This window comes from Musca vetustissima, unplaced genomic scaffold, assembly GCF_032173495.1.
Source record: "Musca vetustissima isolate MV318-11 ecotype Yass unplaced genomic scaffold, APGP_CSIRO_Mvet_v1 utg87602, whole genome shotgun sequence".
In the NCBI taxonomy this organism is placed as follows: Eukaryota; Metazoa; Arthropoda; class Insecta; order Diptera; family Muscidae; genus Musca; species Musca vetustissima.
Genome location: NW_026881187.1, coordinates 40870 through 66377, shown reverse-complemented (window position 1 = coordinate 66377; position 25508 = coordinate 40870). Strand labels below are relative to the sequence as shown.

General features: G+C 36.1%; 1 protein-coding gene across 1 annotated transcript; it reads right to left on the bottom strand.

Moving 5' to 3' along the window:
* Positions 1-1572: 1572 nt before the first annotated feature.
* LOC133327214 (histone-lysine N-methyltransferase PRDM16-like) lies at positions 1573-4853 on the bottom strand. Its single transcript, XM_061535776.1, has 4 exons — positions 4691-4853; positions 3914-4634; positions 2522-2602; positions 1573-2462 (listed from the first exon to the last, which is right to left on the bottom strand). Exons 1-4 carry the CDS (start codon positions 4850-4852, stop codon positions 1573-1575), a joined length of 1854 nt encoding a protein of 617 aa, XP_061391760.1. The 5' UTR covers position 4853.
* Positions 4854-25508: the final 20655 nt, after the last annotated feature.

Below are 25508 nucleotides of genomic sequence, written 5' to 3'. Positions count from 1 at the left end.
CAATATAAGCTTATTTTTAAAATTTTGGAACTCCATATTTCCGGAAGTACGAAGTTCCCCCCAAAAAAAATTATGTGGTTGTAATCAGCTCCAAAAGGACTATGTGTTGTAAAAAAACTAAACGTTTCGGAGTGGTATTCTTAAATATGTTTAATAACAAGTGGGGGTATTTTTTGAACTTTGGAACCCCATATCTCGGAAAGTACTGATTTCCCCCCGAAAAAAATTATGTTGCTGTAATCAGCATCAGAAGGGCTAACTATGATAAAAATTTCAAAATGATCTGAGAGGTGTCCGTAAAGTGCATTTAAGCCTTAAAAAATGTTACTTTTTATTGTTATTTAAACTTTATAGCAATACAAATTTGAAATATCAAGAATCCGCTGTATAAATGCTTTGTAATTAAAAGAAAATAAATTAAAGTTTGAAAATATGGCAACCTACAATATGGCATGTGAAACAGCTGTTCATTGTTTTGATGCAATTTGTTGCAACGACTACAATAGATTACAAATAAAAGAACATTTTTTATGATGGCAAAACACAACGAATAATAGGAAGAAATCTGCGATTTAATTAATTAATTCACAGTTTATCATTTCACTACATAATTGTGTGCCTTTTTATTTAATTCCGATATTTTATCTCCCCAAATTCATAAAGTGGCCTGTTATGTTATGATTTGCTCATATTCCTTTATTTCTTCCTTCAAATCATGCACACCATAATTTTGAAAAAAAAAAAATATTTTTTGTTCTTTTATAATTTTTATTTAAGTTTTTCACTGTTAAGCGGGTCATCAGGCAAATTTGGGTTTTCCATAATTTTCAAAATTTTATTCTTGAGAGACATATCCTCACCCAAAATGTCTGTATTTCGCCTCCAAAATGCATCAAACTCGACTTAAATATTACTTATTACCTTCATATATTCCTTGGCAATACTTGGTTCAGCATACATCGTTATCAATAGGTTTTCCAATGGCATTTTATTGGTTGTTTTCCAGTTAAAAATTTGCTTACTATAATTTATAATATTCTAAATCGTCATAGAATAAGTATTGTGTAAATATTTTTCATAAAAATAGTTATTACTTATGTTTTTGTAGTCAACTCCCCTTAAATTTATTAGCGAAAAATTTCGCACAAAATTTCCTACTCCCTGTAATTCAGAATACCTAATTTTTCCCCAAAGCGGATTTTTTCGCTTTCGAACTTCATTCAGAATAAGGCGAAAGCGAGAATGCGAAAAAATTCACCGGAAAATGTTGTTCAGAATAAGGCGAAGGGAAAGAGCGAGTAAATTCACATGGAATTGACATCCAGAATAAGGCTGATAATTTTAGGAATATATATTTAATTTATTATCGTTATTTTGTTTTTAACATTTGGAAAATACTTTTCATTTTTTGCAATGCGTACAGTAGTTAAGTAAACTGAAAAAATTATGGAGCCACTTTGTTTAAGAGAAAACTGCCATATAAGACTTATGTATATTTACTAACAAATACATATTTATAATACTACAACTTATATACACCTCATTAAAAAATACAGTGTATTTTAAAAATTACTACGAAGTTGGCTTTGCATGCTTTCGCATATGACGATTTAAACTGAATTTTAGTCCAAATTCTTTGTGACATATATCACAGCTGAATTTCGATTTAGATGGAGAGTTGTCGTCTTGCTGTTCCTTTTCCTGCTGATGTTGTTGATAGTGCATTCGTAACTGTTCAATTGTGGCAAAGGTTTGTGGACACTTGGCACAGGCAAATGACAGAAGTTCGTCATCATTATTGTTAGTTTGTTGTGAAAAAGCTTCCGCATCCGATTCATTAAATGATGAACTGTATTCCATGTTATTTTGAGATTCTTCTTCCATCGTGGTGTCCGTTTGAGCATAGCTGTTATTATCATTAATCTCTGAGTGTTCTTCTTCTTCATGATAATTAGAAAATTGTGTATTATTTTGCTCTCCCCCTTGTGCGTCCTCTTCCTCTGCTCTTGCATTATCACCGTGGCTTTGATCAGCATATTGTGTACTGTCATTTTGTGAACCCCCACCATCATCTTCATCATAGTCTTCAAATCTTGTTATTTTATTTTCATCTTCCTGCTCGGTCACCTGATCGTCATTGTCTTTTTCTTGTTTAATAAATGGTACAAATTGTTGTTGTTGTTTATATTTCGAACTATGTTCCAGCTTAACATGTTCGATAAGATCAATTTGTTCACTGAATTTTTGATCGCAATGGGCACACAATAATTCAACATGTATTATTTCATCATCATCATCAAGGTCGTCGTCGCCCGCTTCGTCATTTTCATTGTCTTGGGGAATATTTGAATAATTATGCTGTTCGGTATCATAGGTTGGTTGTTGATTGACTGCTTCATTAGTATCCTCCTGGGCATGAATTTGCCATATATGAGTCTCCTTTTCGTCGTTTGTTTGGAAGGCTAGAATTTTGGAATTTTAATTAGAAAAAAATATTATTTGGAGGGCGATTGTTACTCACATTCATTGCAGTATTCACAGCGAATTTTGTTGAGGATTTCATGTTGTCGCAAATGACTTTTCATTTTTTTGCCCAAGACACCTGGGGATGAGAAGAATTAATTTTGGAATAAAAAAGATAATACAACATTTTTTCCGAGATTGAAAAAAATCGATGGAATTGGAAGTCAGAAAATTTACGCTTAAAGCACAGGATGGACTTTAATGAACTCTCTGCTTTAGGGGCAGAATAAAAGCCTTCAAAACTGCATGATTAAATTACAGGATTTATCCCATTAAAAATCCAAAAATGAAGAATAGGAAAAGGATTAGAAGGATTAAAAAAAAACACATCAACCCCGCAACAACTTGTATTCCTGTTGGTTGGTAAAAATTCTTTGGAAAATCCACACCTTTGGATCTTTAAACGGTTACTAAAAATTATTTGAGAAATTCACGCCTTTGGGCCTTTAAATGGTTACTAAAAATTCGTTGAAAAATTCCAGCCTTTGTATCTTAAAATGGTTACTAAAATTCCTGGAAAAATCCACGCCTTTGGGCCTTATCATGGTTACTAAAAATTCTTTGAAAAATCCAAGCCTTTGTATCTTAAAATGGTTACTAAAAATTCTTTGAAAAACCCAAGCCTTTGTATCTTAAAATGGTTACTAAAAATTCTTTTAAAAATCCAAGCCTTTGTATCTTCAAATGGTTACTAAAAATTCTTTGAAAAATTCCCGCCTTTGGACCTTTTCATGGTTACTAAGAATTCTTTTAAAAATCCAAGCCTTTGTATCTTAAAATGGTTACTAAAAATTCTTTTAAAAATCCACGCCTATGGGTCTTTAGATGTTTGGTAAAAATTCTTTTAAAAATCCACGTCTTTGGATCTAAAAATTTTTTGAAAAATTCCCGCCCTTGGATCATTAAATGATTACTAAAAATTCTTTTAAAAATCCATTCCTAGAGTCCCTTTCTTTGGATCTTTAGATGTTTGTTAAAAATTCTTTAAAAAATCCCGTCCTATAGATCTTAATATGGCTGGTAAATTCTTTTAAAAATCTACGCCTCTGGCTCTTTAGATGTTTGGTATATATTCTTTAAAAGAACCCACGCATATGGGTCTTTAGATGGTTGGAAAAAATTCTTTTAAAAATCCACGCCTCTGGCTCTTTAGATGTTTGGTATATATTCATTAAAAGAACCCACGCATATGGGTCTTTAGATGGTTGGCAAACATTTTTTTAAAAATCCGCGCCTATGGACCTTTATATGTTCTTTAAAAATCCACTCCAATGGGGACGTTTTGTAATTTCAACAACTAAATACTTCCTGCTGTTACAATGTCAACCTTTTTTATATAATTCACAATTAAATGATAAATGACAAAAAATAAAATAATCGAAGCACTCACCCTTTCCACATATTTTACAACTGATTTTCGTATGAACGGCTCTACGATGTTCCTTGAGCGCCGCCCGAGAATTACACACGAAACCACACTGAGGACATTTGACATGCTTGTTAAGGTTGTGCCATTTGAGATGGAATTTAAAACGTGATGTTGTGGAATTTTTGAAAACTTTACCACAAATATGGCATTCAATGTCACGAACTTCATGGACCCGATGTAAATGTTGTTTATGTTCATCTTGATTGGGCGAGATATGTTGGCACAGCTCGCATTCAACCGGTGTGGGAGAAGGTTCGCGTGTTTCTTGAGCTGACTCTAATGCATAGGCTTGCTCATAGACCACAGGAGCTGTTTCAACATTCTCCGACGAGGATTCTTTACTGACATGCAGATTTTTCATATTTTCACATGGTACATTGGCTTCTTCGATTAGTTCCTCTTTTATGGGTACATGAGGAACTTTAAATGGTGTTATATTATCATTGTACTCATCATCGCTGATATCATCGACATATATGAAATTACACTCAGGTGCTTCATCTGCTGGATCTACAACTTCAGTCTTTATTTTAATGTTGGCCAAATTTTGTTCACGCATATTATAGAATATACGCAACTGGTCTTGGGTTTCCAAGCAGGCCGAACGGAATTTAAATATTTTCAGGAATTCATGTATACATGTATTGCACATATATTGAGGCAAACCGTCATGTTCACTTATCTGTAACAAAAGGAAATTATTAACACTTTCTCACACAAATACACCCAATACATTACCTCTATTTTCCATTGAGCCAATTCCAAGCGTATATGCATCATTTCGGGACAGTCTACAGCCGATTGAAATAGTGGCCTCAAATAGTTGGTAGTGGTCATATAATAAACACCACACGTTCGACATGCCTCAATAGCATCGATTTTTTCACTTTCCACATCCATTCCAAAGGGGAATTTTGTCCTTTTGGTAAGCAATTTTATGGATTAGTAGCACTCCTTTATAACTTTGTCCTCATCAGGGAAACGCTAAGTAAATTATGTATGTTTTATGTAGCATCAGCGTTGCCACCTCTCTCATTCTGAGTACATTAACTAACGTTATTGCCATATGTGATGACCCCTAATGTGAATGTAAATAAACTTCATTATTCGTGATGAAACACAGAAAATATTAAAATTCTGAAATAAACCAATGAAAACAATACTTAATGAATAAAATACATCTTTATTTTATGTTTTATTCGATGAAATAATTTTATTTTTAAATGCCGTGGTCTGCAGCTGCTGACTTACCCCTGTTGTTGTTGTTGCCTTGAAAGGAAGAAATTCCTTTGCACAATTTTGTTTACGTTTTTGTGTGTCTCTTTGTTTTGCTCGCCCCATTTGTTGTTTGTTGCCGAATTTTGTTTTGATCAGTCTTCCCTCAAAACAGCTGTTTTAATGTGTGGTAATATTGCTCTTGTTTTTTCTTCATTGGTAGAGACTTAAATATTGACGTGCGCACATGTTACATTCTTGGCTGAATGGCAAATTTGTATTTCCATATTCGTATTCTATTTAAATATTATTTATTATAATTTAATTAACTATTATTTATTATAACCTCATTAATTATTTTCTTATTATGCCACTTCTTCGGAAATATATCGTTTATAGTATGTTTACATTATACTGGATTTCGTTAACCTGGAGGGTTTAAATTGTCACTTTCTTTGAATATATTAGTAAGTTTACATTTAACCGGAATTCGTTAACCCAGTGGATTTCAATTGTCAATTCCTTTGCATATATGTCAAATAAATCCGCATGAAGTAGGTTAACCCGGTAAAAAGTTCTAATGTAAATCCCATTTTAGTTCGATTAACATTTATTGACATCTATGCAATGGAATTGACAATTTAAATAAATTGGATTTACTAAATCTAATTCCATATAAATGTACATACAATAAAACTAAAATTGGGAATGACTAGATGCGGAAATGTGGAAACAGTTTCATTATTATCACGTTTGACTTGTATGAGAATTTATTTGACATTAATGCAATGGAATTGATAATATAAATTATCTGGATTCACTAAATCCAGTAAATTGTAAATGTGCGTATCGAAGTATTGGTTTTAGACACCTTTGGACCAAATATGTTTTAGGCAACTTTGTGTCAAATTTACAAATGTCTTTCCTTTTGTCTGTCTGTCGGACTGCTGCGATGCGATAACTCTCGTAGACAGAAACCAATTCCATCCAAACTTTTCACATGATTTTCAAATTTACATCAAGTTCGATAATGGGGAATATCGATCCACTCCTTACTTTACTTAGCTGGCTTGTTACAGAACGGTTGTTCCATAAGCCGAGCTTAAAAAGATTTTGAAGCGCGTCGGTCTTGTGCGAATCTCCTCCAATTTGAAAGACCATATTCCGAGATGTTGTCTTCTACTTGATCTTTCCATCTAATTCGTGACATTCCCCTTCTGCGTGTACCATCAGTAGGCTCGCTTTTATATGCCTTTTGAGCTGGGACATCTTCTTCCTTACTCACAACATGACCTAGCCACCGTAGTAGCTGCAGCTTGATACGACTGACTATGTCGATGTCCGCGTATAGATTGTAAAGCTCGTGGTTCATTCGACGCCGATATTCACCGTCGACGCGTATCGGCTCGTAGATCTTTCGGAGAAATTTTCTCTCTCTGATACTATCAGCTTGGTCTTCTCGCCGTTTAATGCCAGACCCACCATGCAGGCTTCTTCTTAATTTGTTCAAATGTGGATGTTACCGCTCGCAATGTCCAAGCCATTATATCGATGTCATCGGCGTAGGCGAGTAACATGTGTTGTTTGGTGTACAGAGTGTCATTTCTGTTAACCTCGTATGATGTTATAAAGATCATACGAGAAACTGTCACCTTGTCTGAGTCCTCGTTCTGTATTGAAGGGCTCCGATAAGTCATTTTCGACTTAAACTGCAGACCTTGTGCCACTTAAAGTTAAAGGTCGTTTACATTTAACCGGATTTGGTTAACCCAGTGGGTTTAAATTTTCAATTCCTTGGAATATATGTCAAATAAATCCTCATAAAGTAGGTTAACCCGGTAAAAAGTTCTAATGTAAATGCCGTATTATTCTGCATTTATTTTGCAGGAATGCCGAACGTAGACATAGCTTTAAACATCTCTGAATGGATAGGGCTGTCGAATGCGGCTTTACACTATGTTTACATTTAACCGGATTTCGTTAACCCAGTGGGTTTCAATTGTCATTTCCTTTGCATATATGTCAAATAAATCCTCATAAAGTAGTAGGTAAAAAGTTCAAATGTACAAGGAGTATTATAGTCGACGAATAGGTTTTATGTGTTTTTCGTGGGTTTTTACTAGGATTTAGCGCAGAGTGAAAATCTGGTCAATTGCCAGGTCTAAAGCCACATTGGTATTGGCCAATAATGTCATTGTCCATTGGCTTCAATCGTTCACACAGCACACCGGATAGAACTTTATATGCGATGGGAAGAAGGCTAATTCTTCTATAGTTGGCACATATCGTCTTGTCTTCTTTTTTGTGCACGAGACAAAGGATGCAGGGGTTCCAATCATTGGACATTCCTCTAGCCAAATTGTACTAATCAGCTGGTGCAGGTTCCTGACCATCATCTGATCACCAGTCTTGAATAGTTCGGCTGGTACCCATATGTTCCTACTGATTTATTACTCTTCAGCCGATTGATTGCTATTGCTAGGTGGTATACACTCTATTACCGTCATCTCTTATTGGTTCTGGGACATCTTCTTCAACCCCACTATTTGATACCAGAAGCTTTTCAAAATGCTCCTCCCAGATCCTCAACACGCTAACACCAGGGTTCCTTCTACATCACTACAGGAAGATGTACCTGCACCGGATTGTTGTTGTTGATGTTGTAGCAGCCCTATTGCTTTTACACAATGTTTTACTCGTTGGTAGATTTTCCGGACTACATTCTGACACTTGTACATCTCGATTTGCTAACGCTCCCGTTTTTGTTCTTTTTTCTTTTTTCTGAAAATACGTTTCTCCTCTCTCCTTTTCTCCCGATAATTCTCAATCGCATTACGTGTTGCTGTTGTCTGCGGGGTTGCCCTATACGCTGCGTTTTTCACATCGGTCTCCGCTGAGCGAACTTGCCGAAGCGATGTGCAGACGTGATTGACTGAGCTCGGGAAGTTGGGTCAGAACGTACTAAACTTATGCAATGGGACTTATCGTTCCACATCTTCTAGTACATATCACAATGGGTCAATAGTTTAAAAATTTGTAGAGAGCATGTTGATTTGGAGAAGTCTCTTGAATGACCGCTGTGTTGATCGCAGTCGAATTCATAGCGTCATTCTCATCTCTCAAAGGTGAAGAATCTTAGAGATGATTCGGTATAACATTGTATAGTTATTACAAGGTACGGCAAATGGAAAAATAAATAGGCACCCCATTAGCGCAGCTGACTATCCGATTACAATTCAATTTGGCGTTGTTTCTATGCAACGATAGATGGCAGCCGGCTAAATAACACAACGACTAATCGAGTAAAATGTCGATGCTTTGTGCTCCGAAGAGAAGTAACAGGAAAAAATGTCCAACTCGTTATGAAATGCATAGAAAGTTTGTCACTGTCGAAGTAACGATGTGTTTTACCTTTTTTCTAATTCAATTCAAGCATTACCGAAATTGCTTGAGCAAATCTCACTCGTTTCGTTTTTTTTTTAGTTCGTTTCAACGGAGGATAGTCTACGAGAAAATGGCCGATCGCCTATAATCCCAAGATCGACATTGGCGCCTCTAAATAACCAATTCCTAGGTCTTAGGTCACCTCCCTAACGCTGGGTTGATAGGCAATTTCGAGCTCATCAGTGTTTCACACTTCTTAATAACTGAGCGCCAACAACTAGTTATTCAGGCTTAGTTGTCAAGTCCTCGAATCCACATACACAAACCCGTAATAGAACCTTCAATTCTTAGACTCGACATCTACAATTGTAGCTTCAACAATAAATTTAACCTACAACTGCCAACGATCTAATGCAGTGATGCTCATATTACTTGCATTGGTATTGTAAGTTACTCTTCCTCCTAAGCCAAACAAACGGCAGATATAAATTGAGAGAGAATACGTGTGGTTTGTTTTTAAAACCCCCTCAAACTGTCGATGACATAAACACGAGCCTGGAGAGACACTCGAACCTTCTAATTCTATCCAATTGAGGAATCCGTTTCCTTTCGTCTCCGCCAAGAGAGTATCCCGAATTATCTCTAAGATGGTTCAGCTTTGAAGGACGAAAATAACACTATGGATACCAGTGTTATGAACACAACGAAATGGGAAAATAAGTCGATCTCGATGGAGATAGAAGCCCTAACTTGATGCGCGTCAGGGGTAGGTTGATGATGTTCCCACTGAATTAATGGACGGACTCAGAAACGTAAACGACACATTCGGTCAATGCTATGGAAGACTCAGATTAGAACGAGCGGGAAAGAAAACCGATTATCATTCAGGACCTTCGAGGGAGTCCCTGATCTATGAGAAATCCTTGACATAACCAGCCATTGCAAAAGAAGACAAGGTAGTGTCTAAGAAAGCTAGGAGGAGACTCCGTAATAAAGCCTCCATAAATGTGGGCATGACACAACCCTCTTCCTGAGCAACAAAACATCAATCCGAACCAAGCAGCTGTTGCGCTGCCAAATCACAGAATCAGAGTTACGACAGTATGACAGCTGTTATACACCAATACAACAACGTCGAATTTATGAAGAAATGGAGTGCCTATTTATTTTGCCATGTGCCCTACCTTGTAATAATTATACCATGGTATCCCGAATCATCTCTAAGATTCTTCATCGTTGAGGGATGAGACTGACGCTATGGATTCGACTATGATCAACACATCGGTCATTCGAGATATTTCTCGTGATTTCTACTTGAATTCTCATGTACAATGTTGCCAACCATGTGAAATATTATAAGGAAACATTTGACAGATGGTCGAGCCAAAACAAAGGCTTTTGTTTTGATACATCACCTTACTATTGCATCATGGGACCACCTATTCATTGTGTCATATCCCATATTAAAAAATACTGGGACAATTAAATGTGACGTGGTTGGAATCGCCTTAACTGTGGCTGCTGTTTGGCAACTCAAAACTCAACGCCGATGTCTTAACGGTGATTCTGTTTTGGCTTTCAGTTTTCCCTCCATTAATGAAATAAAACACACACGTTTTTTCTTGCTTTAAATTCTCATTTTATTGCATGCACAAAAAATTATAATAATTTTAAATTTGTTGTAGTTTGTTTTTTAATGTTAATATTTATCATTTTTTCTTCTTCTTGTTGTTGTTAATACAATTCAATTGATTTTTATATTTTGATTATTTTTTTTTTTTTTTGTTTTAAAATAAATGCTTAAAATGTAAAGTGGGGCAATTTTCTATTTGTTTTGCTATTCGTCATCAATCAAAAAATTATTAAATCAGTAAAGAAATATAAAGGTACAAGGGGACCGATGTGTTGCCAATATTAAAAGACAGCTAAATAGTTTCCCTTGCTATGGCAACGCAGCTTGACCCCATTGATCTTATACCATTTACTGATTCAACGTTCTGTCTGCAATACTATGGTGGGACAAGGCAGGTTTTATGTTTTTTTATTTACTCAAGGATGTTGATGGGACACAGGTTATGGGGACATTGTTTTTTTAAATACAATACATATATTTTCATTATTTTCTTGGATGAAACTATAAATATTTAATAGTTATTACGTTTTTTCGGTTGATTTTTTTTCATAAATATATTTTCTTAATGACAATAATATTGTAAACATGCAGGACAAAATATTTTTTTGTTATTAGTTATTGCATTTTTTCTCCTTATTTTTTTTTTATTCTTTAAATATTATTAAGTAATTATTTTGTATATATATTAATATTATTTATCTTATATCTATAATTATTATTAGTTATTATTTGTTTGTTGTTTTATTTTTAAATATTTAAATTAACAATTATTTGTACATTAATATTTGTTACAAAAATGTTTTGCTTTTTTTATTGCCCAAATTACTGACAACTTACAAGATTTGTTATTTTATTTATTTTTTTGGTTTCCGTTTTTCTTTTCAACTAGAGTTAATAGTGGCTCCATCAAACAAAAATTTGTTTAAATTGTGAGAGAATTAAAAAAATGGCAATGTAGTTTTTTTGGAATATTATCAACTCTGGCACTTGGTTATGACAAAGTTTTATTCATTGCGGAATTGAATAAAAATATAATAACAAAATAAATAAATTCTTAATATACATTGTAGATACCGACACGGAAAAGGGCACGATATAATAAATTCTTGGTATTGTTGCCAACCACATCAATGCAGTGTGGCTAAAAACAACGCTGTGAATGTATTGCCAATCACAACGAATTAACCACCATATGATTATTACTTCTGTTTGTCTACACGGACACAGTGGACACGACATGAAGCACTGACAAAATCTAAGACATTAGATTGAACAAACTCATCTTCGAAAACCAAACCTCCATTCTGTCCACCCACGGACAGTCCACGACGTTTTTTCGTCGACAGTCGATAATAAAATACACAAAAACAAAACTTATGTTTCAGTACAGAGAAAAAACCTTCATTCCCGTGGGGATTGTTGTTCTGAATGGGAATCACATCCAGGCATTATATAGTGATCGCCTGCAGCGTCAAGTTGCCAACCACACAAGTACGGCATAGCCCAGAACCATGATTAAATAACAAGGTGATGTATCAAAACCAAAACTTTTGCATTGGTCTCGACCGTCTGTCAAATGATTCCTTTAAATATTTCTCATAGTTGGCAACATTGCAATTGAATTCAAGTAGAAATTACGCACTTTGACAATTAATCGAGTCATCAGCGGCGCTAAATGGACTACGTAGAGTTTCAACGAAACCAAAAGGTAATGGATGCTGATGCTACGGGGAGAAGAAGCGCGACGGACTGTCCCGTCTGAAAGGTTTCAACAAGTCTGTACTTGAGAAGACAGATGTTTGTTATCATTGGGAGGAGCAGACGCGATAAACGAGGATGGTTCTTAATTTTATTATGAGAATCAAGATATTAAACGAGGCTTTAGCTACAAATATGAGGAGGAAAGAGAAGTGACCAAAAGTTTACGCTGCAAAAGGAAATTATTGGCACTTCGTAACGAAAATTATGATAAAGTTAGGCTTGAACAACGGATGCAGTTATTGTATTGCATAAAGATAAAGGTCGAAGATACTGAATAGTAATGGAAAAACAAGGGCAACTGCTCCGCCATCGGGGAGCAAAGCTGAATACTATCGGACGCGTCCACAGGCTGCGGATAGTGGGAAGCCCAGTAATATTCATTGGGTAACGGTAAATAACAAATAAGCAGTCGCGGACAATGCGCAGGCTCAGGGGGAGAGTCTCGGAGGAAATGACCGAATGCGAGTGATCCCTGAGTTGATGAGGCGAAGCTCAGGGATCAATAACTATCTCAAAGGTCAGGGTCACTACCTCTTAAACTGACCGCCCTAACGCTGGGGTGTCATGCGACCTAGTGCCCATCAGCGTTCTATGGTTTGCAGTCAGGTTCCTTACTGTATTAGAACGGAGCCTTGTTGATAACTGGGCGACTCAACACGATTATTTAGGCTTAGTTGCCCAGTCCTTGCCATAGCAAGGGGCTATCCCAAGGTCGACCTCAATCTCTCACTAAAATCACTTTCTATGGAGCCGAATTTTAATAACCCCACCCTCCCCCTTTTCTAAAAACAACAACAATATGATCTGCGATTTTTCGACTGAGGCTGGTGTGGCTGCCTTGGCACCCTCAGTTTCGAACACGTTGACGACCCAAGCTAATCCCCTGGTCCTCTCTTTTGTCTCAAGCCCTGTTACTCTTGACAACGTGAACGAAAGCCTGAAGAGGCAGTCGGAACTTCTCCTCAATCTATTAGTCAGTCTGGGACGACTCACCCTTGTCAGACGAGAATGACATCATAGAAACAATGACAAAACACGGTAGCTATCCTGGTGGGAGGACTCACCTCCGAAGCATGGTGAGTCCTCCCAGATGATGAGTAGGGTGTAAACCGTTGCGATGTTGAGGATCCGAACTCCATGGCCTGTTGTGACGTCGCGAGACTTCTCAGGCAGTTGGCTATGAGACTTCTCAGGCAGTTGGCCATTGAGACTCCCCATGAGTCTCAGTCTCCGCTTCGATGGATGATACTCCCGTCGTTAAGATGGATGACAAGTCAACGCCAAGGATATCGCAGTCAAGAAGATGTACCGGAGAGCGATTAACTACTGCAACCGATTCATCGGACGGGACAGCGACTCCATCATGGAAAAGGAGTTCCTTTTGATCAAGGGGAGCCTCAAATTCATTCGGAAGTTGTCCTGGAACTATCCGAATGAGGGACGTGATGATTGAAAGAATTCCTATACCTAGTGTAAAGACCACCGTGATAGTCCCTTCAAAGAAGGAGACAATTGTTGGAGGTCCTAGCACATCTAGGAAGCTGGTGACTGCGACGTCTAAGCCCTCAGTACCCCTCAAGGGTAAACTGAGTGCTGAGACGTCTCAGACATCAGCATCCACGAAGACGGAGAGCCCGTAAAAAGCCCATCGTCAGGAATTTCTAATAAAATACTCCTAAAGAAGTTGGAAAAAAAATCAACGAAAGGTTGTGAACAAATTAAAAATTTACCAATTAGCCTGGGGAAAACACCTTAAGATAAAATGTCCCTTTGATGTGTTTAGACTACATTTACAAGTCTGAACAATATCTAAATGTCCTGTTCTGAAAAATCGGAAAGTGAAAAAAGAAGATATGTTGTAATCGACTGGCTACAGAACACAAGTTGTAGTATTTTTGAGTATACATACAGTGGCTCCATCGAATAATTGGACAAGTGGTTGTCAGATAAAATAAAAAATCAAAAAAAAAATGTCTAAATGTGTAGTTTTTTCGCTTTTATTTACACATTACTTACTTATATTTCTGAACAATACAAAAAAACAAAAACTTTCCTAGTGATAACAGTAAATTTCGTCAGAAAAACAAAATTAACTCAATTTATTGTGTTCAACGAAAAATCGGACAAAGCAAAATATCAATGTTAAAAAATGCAACAAAATCGAGAAATTAATATTTATTTGCATATCCTTTGTTGTCCAGAACAGCCTGTAAACGCTTCGGTATTGATTTGACCAAATTCTGGCATACCTCCGGCTCTATGGAGTTCCACGATTCCAGTAAAGCCTCCTTAAGCTGTACTAAGGTGTTAAATTTTTTTCATACACTCTCCTAGCTAATTCTTCCCAAATATGCTCAATTACACTAAGGTCTGGGCTCTGTGCAGGTGTTTGTATAAGTTTGTGGCAGTTATGGATCAACCAAAGCTTTGTAACACCTGATGTGTGCTTGGGATCGTTGTCTTGATAAAAGGCAAAGTTGTTCGCGATACCCAATTTGTCTGCACTTTGCTTTACATTTTGTTTTTAAATGTTGAGGTAGACAAATTTGTCCATTTTACCATAAATGAAATGCAAATTGCCTACTCCCGCACTCGACATGCAGCCCTAAACCATAACAGAACCTCCTCCGTGCTTAGCAGTGGCTTTTGTATTCTTATGAATAAATTCAGCATTTGACTTACGCCACACATACATCTGTCCATCTGATCCGTGCAAATTAAATTTGGTTTCGTCGGTAAAGAGAACCTTAATATAATGAAAACTATCAATAGAAATATATTTTAAGATGATCTATCATCAAATTACCTGCTTCCAGACAAATGTCGAACTTTGACAAATTTGAATTTAATTCTCATGTGCAAGTTTCGCATCAGGGCGAAATAAATACAAGTTATCAACGTACGACCTTTGTAAAGCCACATAGCCCACGTACGTACGATCTTTGTAAAGCCAATAGCCCAAAACTTAGATCATCAAGCTCGACTCGAAAGAGTTATAAATAATCACTTAAAATTACTTTCAAATGATCACTGCCCTTACAAGGCAAAATTCAAATAAAAAAAAATATATATGTTTAACACTTTTTGTCAAAGTTTAGAATACATTTATATTAGAAAAACTTTTGTTTTTTGTAAGCACAGAAAAAATCGGTTCTACAACGTATATCAGGGTACTAAGTATTAGATTTTAAATTAATTTTTGTAATAAATATAGTATATATTTATATATATATATATATATATATATATATAGTTGTGGTTATCAATGATTATAATTTCGCTCCAAAACAGCTGGTTCACGGTAACCATATGATTACTGTAATTTTTATTTTTTGTTGTTGTATATCTATAATGGCAATTACAATATTCAAAGATATTTTTATACAAGCCAATTTTTCTAGACCACAACTTTATATTTTACAATTTTTATTAGTTTTTACAAATATTTAAATTTATTTATATTGTTTTCGATTTTAGTATTATTTTGTTTGTTTTTTTTTTTTCATAATTCTATAACCATTTACGGCGGGGATATTTTTCACTCAAAATGCATCTACTACTTACGTTTATTTATTTTATTTTTTATGGGAAAACGTAGAGAGTTGTTGGATTTTACCTTTCTTTTTTCTTTGATTTTCATTTCTCATTTTTGTTGTTTTGTCATTACAAAAATGTGGGAGTTTCTTAAATTTAAATTAGAAGAGAAAAATAAATAAAAATTGTATTTGTTTATTATAATTTCAAATGTTCAGCAAATAAAATCAGTCGTTACTTTAGTTACGGTATTTTGTTGTTATAATTATTAATTTTTTTAACATTAATATTAATTATTTGATGTCTTATGAATTAATATTTAAATTCTTATTATTGTATTATTATTTACAATGAGCAAAAAGGGTGTAATGAAATGGCGCAAAATGGATTACAAAAGAAATGTTCTTAGTTTTAAATATGAATAAAAAATCTTAGGTTAATATATATTCATGTAAAATTTAAAATCAGTCATAAAATATTATAATAATAAAAGTAAATGCTTTGTTATAGGTTAAATGCCTTCGGAACTCAGTGATGCAGAAATATACAACCTGTGTCCTTAAAAAAAGTTTGTGCAACCTTTCAATATTGTCATTATTAACTAAAATAACCAAATACCCATACTTGAAAAATCATCGCGGAACCCACGTAGAATAGCAAGAAATAGACAATCCACAATTTTGGAATTGGCGGATATAGCAGTTGCAAAAGGAAAGAAGGCTTCAACATGGCGAAGCCCTGGCTCACCTTGGTCCCTCTTTCATCTCAATTGTAGACACTGACCTCCCAGCGGTGTCACCTGGGGTACCTATTTTCATCACCCGTTGAAATAGTGAACTGATATGTGCCGCGAGTTCACCCATAAGAAAAAAATGGCTTGAAGAGTCGGGTTATTTGCCCACACTCCGAAGGCCTCTCCTACTATGAAAAAGCAACGAAAAAGAAAACCAAATCCACCTCTACCACGATCTTGGAATGGGCGCCCATTGTACACAACAGGCGCAGTTTTCGCAGTTTGGCGGATCTACTCATGAAATACAAAGCCGATATTACGAGTATTTCCTTACTGGAAATGCGATGGAAAGGGACAGACGTAATTAATTAGACGATTATGCACGGTATTATAGCTGCCATGAAACGATACATTAATTTGGCTGCGGATTTATGGTTAACAGGAGAATAAAAGACCTCGTCTACAAATTCACTCTAGTAGATGAGCGAATTGCTATAATCCGTATAAAAGCGAAGTTCTTCAACATCAGCCTTATTTGCGCCCATGCTTCGATGGAAGACAAAGATCGCTGGCCATGACATTAAAATCCTGCTATGAGATTTTAATGCAAAAATCGGAAGGGAAACTATTTTTGATCCCACCGTCGGAGAATTCAGCCTGCATCATCAAGAAACCCGTCATACGATCAGGAGTGTCGTAATGCTACTGATATGAAAAACGCAGCGTATAGGGCAACCCTGTAGATCAGTGTTGAGCAAAACTAAATTGAGAGCAAGTGTGTGCAAGCGTAACTGAGAATTCGCAATTAAAACGACTAACGTAAAGAGAATATGTGTTTACCCATCGACCCTCAGTTACGGTAGCGTATATGGGCAAGCATGCCAGGTATATGGGCAAGCATGCCTGCTGTAGACAGTAGAAACACGCGATGGAAGAGAGAATTATCGGGGAAAAAGAGAGAGGAGAATCGTTTGTTCAGAAAAAGGGAGAAAGAGCAATAAAAACGTGAAATTTTACCAACGAGTAAAACACCAAACCGAAGGCTTTAGTGTAGAGATGAAGATGGAACCCTGGTGACAAAACCAGACAGCGTATTGAGGATCTGGAGGGAGCATTTGGAAAAGCTTCTGGTATCAAATTGTAGCGGGGCAAAAACCTGGTAGTTAGCAGCACCAGATTCAAACATCTCGATATAACGCCACCTAGATTTCTCTCTATCAAACAATGAGAAATCAAATCGATATTATTGCGATAGACAAATGTTATTATGCACTGTTTTATACGTTCGATCGATCCAAGGTACCAATATCGATTCGGACGATGTACAGGAGTCAGAATGAAGTCCGGAGATGAAGATGGAAACCTGGTGCGTTTTGAGGATCTGGAATGAGCATTTTGAAAAGCTTCTGGTATCAAATAGTAGCGGTGAAGAAGATATTCCAGAACCAATAAGAGATGACGGTATAGATTGTATACCACCTAGCCATGATGAGGTCAGAATAACAATTAATCGCCTGAAGAAAAATAAAGCAGCAGGAGCCGATGGGTTACCAGCCGAACTATTCATGACTGCATTACATTGCAAGAGCAATGCATGCCCAATGATTAAAACCTCAGCATCCTATGTCCCGTGCACAGAAAATGAGACAAGACGATATGTGCCAACTATAGAGGAATCATACTCCGTCCCATCGCATATAAAGTGCTATCCAGCGTGCTGTGTCAGCGACTGAAGCGATGACGGTATAAATTGTATACCACCTAGCCAAGATTAGGTCAGAATAGCAATTAATCGGCTGAAGAACAGTTAAGCAGCAGGAGCCGATTGGTTACCAGCCGAACTATTCAAGACTACATTACATTGCAAGAGCAATGCATGTCCAATGATTGGAAGCTCAGCATCCTGTGTCCCTTGCATAGGAGACAAGACGATATGTGCCAACTATAGAGGAATCAGACTTCTTCCCATCGCATATAAAGTGCTATCCAGCGTGATGTGTCAGCGACTGGAGCCAATGGTCAATGGCATTATTGGACCATACCAATGCGGCTTCAGAAATGGCGAATCCACCATAGATCGGATTTTCACTCTGCGCCAAATCCTGAAAAAGACCCACGAAAAACAAATCTACACATTCCACCTATTCGTCGACTATAAAGCCGCATTCGACAGCCATATCCGTTCAGAAGTGTTTAAAGGCATGTCTGCGTTCGGTATTCTTGCAAAACTGATACGGTTATGCCGTATAACTTTAACTGGCTCAGGGTCAGCAGTTAAAGTAGGAAAGGAGCCCATTAACCGAACGAGGATTCAGACGAGGTGAAAGTTTGTCGTGTCATCTTTTTAACATCCTGCTGGAAAAGGTTATACGAGAGGCAAAGGTGAACAGAAATGGCATTCTATATACCAAACAACACATGTTACTCGCCTACGCCGATGACTTCGATATAATGGGTCGAAAATTGAGAGCGGAAACAGCCACCTTTGAGAAAGGGTCTGATCTGGCAGTAAATGGCGAGAAGACCAAGTTGATGGTATCAACGCGCAAGACGTCCAGTAGACTCGCACCAACTGTGGAACTTGAGAACTCCTGCATTGAGGTAGTCAACGATTTTTTATACCTTGGTACCGTCATAAATAAATAGTGTTGGGGAACAGATGCTATGCATTCCAAACTCTCACTCTACAAAACGCTGATACCAATCGTGCTGATATATGGATCTGAGGCATGGATATTTTGGCAAGCAGATGAGGCAGCACTTGGAGTGTAGGAGAAATCCTCCGAAAGATCTATGGGTCGATCTGCGTTGACGGTGAATATCACCGTTGAATGGATCATGAGTTGTACCATCTATTCTCGGACTTCGGCACTGTCAAACGAGAACATTTCGGAACAGGGTCTTTCAAATTGGAAGAGTTGAGTCCAAGACCGACGCGCTTTGAAATCATTTTTAAGCTCGGCGTATGAGTTGCTATATTAATAATGACAATATTAGAACTAAAAAAACATAACCACACTTATCAATTTCCATCACTGAGTTAAAATCTTATATGAGCTTCCTTAAAAACTAGAGAAAAAATTGAGCAAACTTCAGAAACGACGGACGATTTAATTTATAAGCTTATCTTCCTCGGAATATAAAAGTCCATTCCCTTTTCAAATCTCAGCTGACTGCTGATTCCTATTAACATTTACCGGCATTCCATTGTTACCTCCATCAATAAAACGTCCCTTATTACGTTCAACACTTTCCTCCAGACGCCGATAATACTTACGTGGCTCCACGGTACTATACAAATCGCAGTGGGGCAATAGTTCTCCGGAAGATTTGGATTTACGAGAAAACAGAAGAACCTGACGAAGAGCTTCACTCGTCTTCATTTGATGTTTGGCTGATTGTGTTTGTTGTGGTTGCGGGTGTTGAGATTGTAACCCTATTGGTGGCGGAGGAGCTTTACCCTTGGAAGCCTTGTGAACCTTCAAATGACGAACAAATGATTGGGAGAGAGTTGAACCTCTTAAGAAATCTTGATCTTGATTTTCTGGACTTTCCTCGCCCTCTACTTCACGATTAAGATGTAAGTGAGGTGGGAATTTTTGCAGAAACTTGGAAGAGTTTGAAGGTAACTGATCGGGTTTAAGAAAATTATCGGAAGAAGTTTTACTTAAATTCTTAAAAGGTGTGGTATATTTTTGAGGTTGGGTCTTTAGACGCTCGACAAGGTTGTGAAAGGTGGAAGATCTTTGTTTCGATTCGGAAAAAGGCATTATTTTACGTTTAATGTGGCCAGATGAGGAGGGATTGTGGTGACTCTTGGGTGGTGGCGGAGGAGGAGCAGCTTTCTTATGAGATAAAGGTGGTAGTCTTTTGGGCGTCACACCCGGTCTTCCATATTGTTGGATAAAACATGAAGATGCTTGGTGATCCGTGGGAGGCACTAAACTATTCTTTTGATTATCTTTGATTTCGTCCTGCTCTTCCTCTTCTTCCTCCTCTAGGCCACTGTAACCCTCAAATATTTCATCAAAAGCCTGATTAACAATTTGTGAATTTTCACAATAGCTCTGAGAGTCTAGAGTATTGGAAACCTGCATGGTTTCCTGTAGGGGAGCTATTTTCCTTTGACTTAAGGTACCAAAAAGATTCTTACGATAATCATCATCGATGTTACGATAATAAACCTCTGAATTCGAAGATGCCCTAATCTGTTGCTTTAGTTCTTGTTCCGGTGCTGCTAAATTTGGTTCCGAGTGCTTGACGCCGGAATTTTGTTGTAGAATATGTTGTACGATTTTTTGCCGTGTCTCTTGAGTTTTCTTTTTTAGTTGTTGCAATTTAGACGGGTTGCTATTGGTGTTATTCTTTGAGGTGCTTTTTGAGTTGCCACATGATATGAATGCACGTTTGGATGTGGCTGGTGATATGATTGTCGCAGGTGCTGTTTTAGATGATGCCGCTGCAATGGCAGCAGCTGCTGCTTGCATTGCTAGCAATTCCATCAAATACTTACTGTGTTCCCGTTCACGTTGAATCCTCTGCCTTTCGGCCAATTGACGCTGTAGAGCCATGGTTTCGAATGTGTGGACCACACTACCGACATGGCTATTAACATCGGGTATACCCAAATCGCCGCTAAACAAATCACGTTGATGTCTATGTTGCGGCGTCAAAAGTTCTCCACCACTAGCTCGTTTGTTAAGGGTGGGGATAACAGTTTCGGGTTTCCTATATAAAGTTCCGGCCGAGGCACTTTGCCTTAGCAATAGAGCAGCAGCCTTTGGATGCCTACGCTGTGGAAATTGTTCAACAAATTCAGCAGCTTCTTGCTGCCACATAACATTACCCATTTCATCGAAGGAGCGATTGACGATTGTGGTCTTGGTGGTACCCATTGGTTGACCAATCTATTCGGAGGAAGGCGGAATGCGTTTTTGATGTGATTGTGTAATTTTGTAGATGGTGTTTTTGAGTTTGACAAGTGTAATGTTTGTCGTGATGTTGTTCCAATCATGTGTTGAAATAGTGAAGCGTTAACGGATAATTCAGAACCAAAATGGAACATAAAAAGAAAAAAATGAAATAATATTTTAAAATATTAAATTAAAATTCGAAAAATAGATTTTCAAAGTTCCAAATGTGTAAGACTAATATGTCTAACCCTAATGCTTATGTTTAACTTATGCTAAAAGTGCAGTATTCGAATACCAATGCCAATTAATGTGGCGCTCAACGTACTGGACCAGTGGCAATCGGCAATAAAAATACACATGGTTGTTGCTCAGTTATATTTCGAATATGATGATATTCAAATACTGCACTTTCAAAAATAAATTGATATTTGTAATTAGTTATATGTATACAACACGACATGCTTTAATAATTATCCTAATACTTATGAGGTTTCTAATATCTATACTATACAAATATATAAATTTATAGATATTTTACTATACGAGTATATTTAAATAATCTTAAATTTGCACTAAATATATTTTATACTAATACTTAATATATATAGCATCTAGAGATAATTACTCTTAAGAATTTTTATTTATACAATTATCTTCTTTTGATTTGAATAACATAATGAAAAACGTTCCATGACATGGAAAGTGGAGCTAGTCACGAAAATAAGACTATGTTTACACCAAGTGTATTTGAAGAAAATAATGATACGTTCAATGATCATTATTCAATGATTTTTCATATAAAAAGTTTGATGTAAACCTACTGTTAGATTTACATTAAACGTGTTTTATGGAAATTCGTATTTATTCGACATAAATAAAAATGAAATGGCAAACAAAAAAATATGTTTTATCATAAAAACGTGTTTGATGTAAATGTAGCATTTTACCTAAAACGACTGACAGGAACGTTTGCTACCTTTCAAGTCAAATTTAATAAGGTAACAGTTTTAGTACAGCTGTTAATGCAATCAGCTGTTAAATGAATGAAGCCATTGAAAACAAATATAAAACAGAGCGTTTTGGTTTTTAATGTCACCCTGTTATGCCTATCATAATATTTTTGACAGTCAAAATATATATTGGTTGGAAAATAAATAAAAAATTGTTTTTATTCTCTATCAGAAATATATGTACGATATCGTATTACATTTTTTCTGGTAGTAATGAAATAAATTATACCGTATTTACATTAAACGTGATTTATGATGATTAATCATCATTTAAGCTTCGTTCGTTGAAGTGATTTTATCTGTGTGTATATATCAAATAAATTACAATTCCGAAAGTAAAAGTACCTTTGCTAAAAAATAAATTCCTGTTTTCTACAAATTTAGTTTAGTTTGTGATTCATTGTTGATATCGAATAGCTCTCAGAAATGTTGGGCTTTGAACAAGTGCTGCCCATAGTATCATATATGACTATCAGCTGCCTCTTTTGAATCAGCTGCTTGCGGGCAGCACATTAATAAATATTATTAACATATTTTTTTTTGTTTATTGACAAATTATTCATTTTTAAAGGAAAAATATTCCAATAAAATGTGTTTACATCTACACCAGTATAATTTAAAAAAAAACTGACCATTATTTCATATCGAACTATCAGCTGACTGTCTGAGTCAGCTGCTTGCGAGCAGCATATTGATATATATGTTATTTTTCGAAATACTTAATTTTCAATTTATATATGTGGACTCTTAAAATACTTTCTTTGTTAAATTACTAATTTTAAAAAGCAGAAATATTCAAAAGAATGAATGTGTGTTCTTTTCGTGGTTGAGCTGTTAAAAAGTTGTTGTAATTTTAAACAGTGTTATGAATGAAAAAATCTGAAATATTGTGTAGAATTGGTCATGTATGTAGTTTCAACGAATGCGCGTTTAGATAATAGCTTATATCGTGATTATCAATATGCAATTTTTTCTAAAGGGGTGTTATTTTGAAATGCCCTGTATTTCGCTAGTTGTGGATTCGGAAGCTTTTTTTCAACATCTGTATCATCGTATCTTTGCTGATCGACTCCTTTGAATGCATGGAAATGATCCTAGATTTTGTAATGACACAAGTTCCCTCCGTTCGCGAGCAATTGATCAAGAAGTCTTAGCTGCAAGCGTATTCCTGGATTATAGCGCTGACCTGATTTGGCACACCGTATAACTGGGCTTCATCGGGTTTCTGCAATGTCCTCAGCGTTGTGGGAGACGGAGACCTAGTTGACGATTCTGTCGCAAGGTTCATCAGAGACCCGATTAATTACTCCTGACAACTACAAAATTGTGGAACCGAAAATAAGTGCAGTGACTTTCGTCGTCTCAATTTAAGAGCCTAAACACAACCAGAGAGTCAGAAGTCAGCGGCATACTTTTTCGCCGAACGAAACAGTTAGCGGCTAGCGGCACATAATGTCAATTATTTGTTTTCATTTTCTGACAGAATATTATACATTGTGGAGAGATACAGAAAATTCCAAGTTATACAAAATTTCTTATTTTTTATTTCCTCGATCAATTTTTCTCCCATTTTATTATTAATTCGTTAAAAAACGTCCACAATCTTTGAACATATTTTAAACCGCACTGCCATATGTTTTGATATAAATTTCCATTGAAATGTTGGTAGCATTGCTGATTTTTACCAAAAATATGGCAACTCAATTGGGACCAAGATAGAACATTTGAGTATTACGCTGAGCAAACATGAATATAATCTATTCTAGCGTCCAACCGCTAGACGCGAACGTCAGCAGTCGGGATTTCCCGTTGCCAATAAGAAACACCGGTAAACGACCGTCGCTGACTCTAGACTCTCTGCTTGTGTTTAGACTCTAATCGAAAAAACAATTTGACAACAAGAAAAATTTTCGCATTTGGAATTCGGAAGCACAAAATAATAATTGTCAACTTGTGACTGGTGTGATTTATGATCCGCCGAGTAATTGAAATCGAAATAAATTATTCAGGAGAATCAATTTATCTCGCGAATAGGTGATCACATTTAACTTCATTTTTCTGGGATTGACAAACATTTCTAGAAGAGCTGTGGTAATACCATTCAAGAATATCAGCTGACAGTTTCAAATAATTTACGAAATACAATCAATTTTAAATTCCAATTCCATTGCTTAAATCGGGTTAACCGACTTAAAGTCAGTTGATAATTAGTAATTGAAGTCAGCTAATAATTAGTAATTACTAGAAGAGCTTTAGAAAAGTGATGCCAATCATGATGCAATAATAAGGTGATGTATCAAAACAAAAACCATTGCTTTTGTCTCCATCTTCTGTCAAATTTTTCTTATAATATTTCACATGGTTGGCAACATTGGACATCGAATTCAAGTAGAAATTACTCACTTTGACAGCTAATCAAGACGTCAGCTGTTCTAAATGGACTACCTATTCATTGTGCCATAATGCCAATGAACAAAAAATGTGATTTACGAAATCAAATCGATTTAAAATTGCTTAAACCGGGTTAACCGACTTAAAGTCAGCTGTTAATTAGTAATTGAAATGGTCAGCTGATTGTTGGTTAGAATTAGTAAAAATACTTAGAAAAGAAATTGAAATGTCAGCTGTTATTGTCAGTCGTCAGCATGTTCAAAATACTTTGAACAGATTTTAAGATTTAATCGTTGGAGTGATACAAGACAAGAGTATTAAATCCCACGTTCTAGATTTTATGACATACTTGATGGGAAAATTGACTATAAACTAAATTATTTATATTATAAGAAAAAGAGTTCAATTGTAAAATATAAGCAAGATAAGTTTAAGTACTACCTAAAGAAAAATGTTTGACAATAAAATCAGAATTTAAATAGCATCCGAAGAAAAATGTTTGCTATTTTCTTCACAGAGCTGTTCTTTTACCATTGCAAATTTTTTGCCAGTGCACTGATAGAATATCTTTCATATTATTTAAATTCGCGAATCCTAAAATACCATTCCAATATTTGCCGCACATCGATTATTGGATTAAAGTAAATGCTAAACCTCCCATGATTAAATAATTTACACGCTGACCTATATGTTAAACGCGGGTAAATAACAATATAATGACATGCCATCATTGATCATTGCTGTCCAAGAATATGTGTGAATAGGTTAAACAGGTAAAAATTGGTTCTACCCTCACCTGGCAATTCGGTGCGAATGTCAATAAACGTTAATTAGCATTAACAGTTAATTACGTGACAAACTTTTAATTAAATTAAACGTACTTTAAAATTCAATTAGTTGTGTTGCGTGTTGCAGGGCAAGCAAGCCATGAGAAGCCCATTGCATGTTTTCCGACACTATTAGCTTCATATAAATCGTATTC

Excerpts from the sequence above, each read along its gene's own strand:
- LOC133327214 (XM_061535776.1), bottom strand. The coding sequence starts at position 4,852 with ATGGATGTGGAAAGTGAAAAAATCGATGCTATTGAGGCATGTCGAACG. Across the intron at positions 4,635-4,690 it reads TGGCTCAATGGAAAATAGAG|ATAAGTGAACATGACGGTTT; the intron begins GTAATGTATTGG and ends CTTTTGTTACAG. Across the intron at positions 2,603-3,913 it reads TTGTAAAATATGTGGAAAGG|GTGTCTTGGGCAAAAAAATG; the intron begins GTGAGTGCTTCG and ends TCTCATCCCCAG.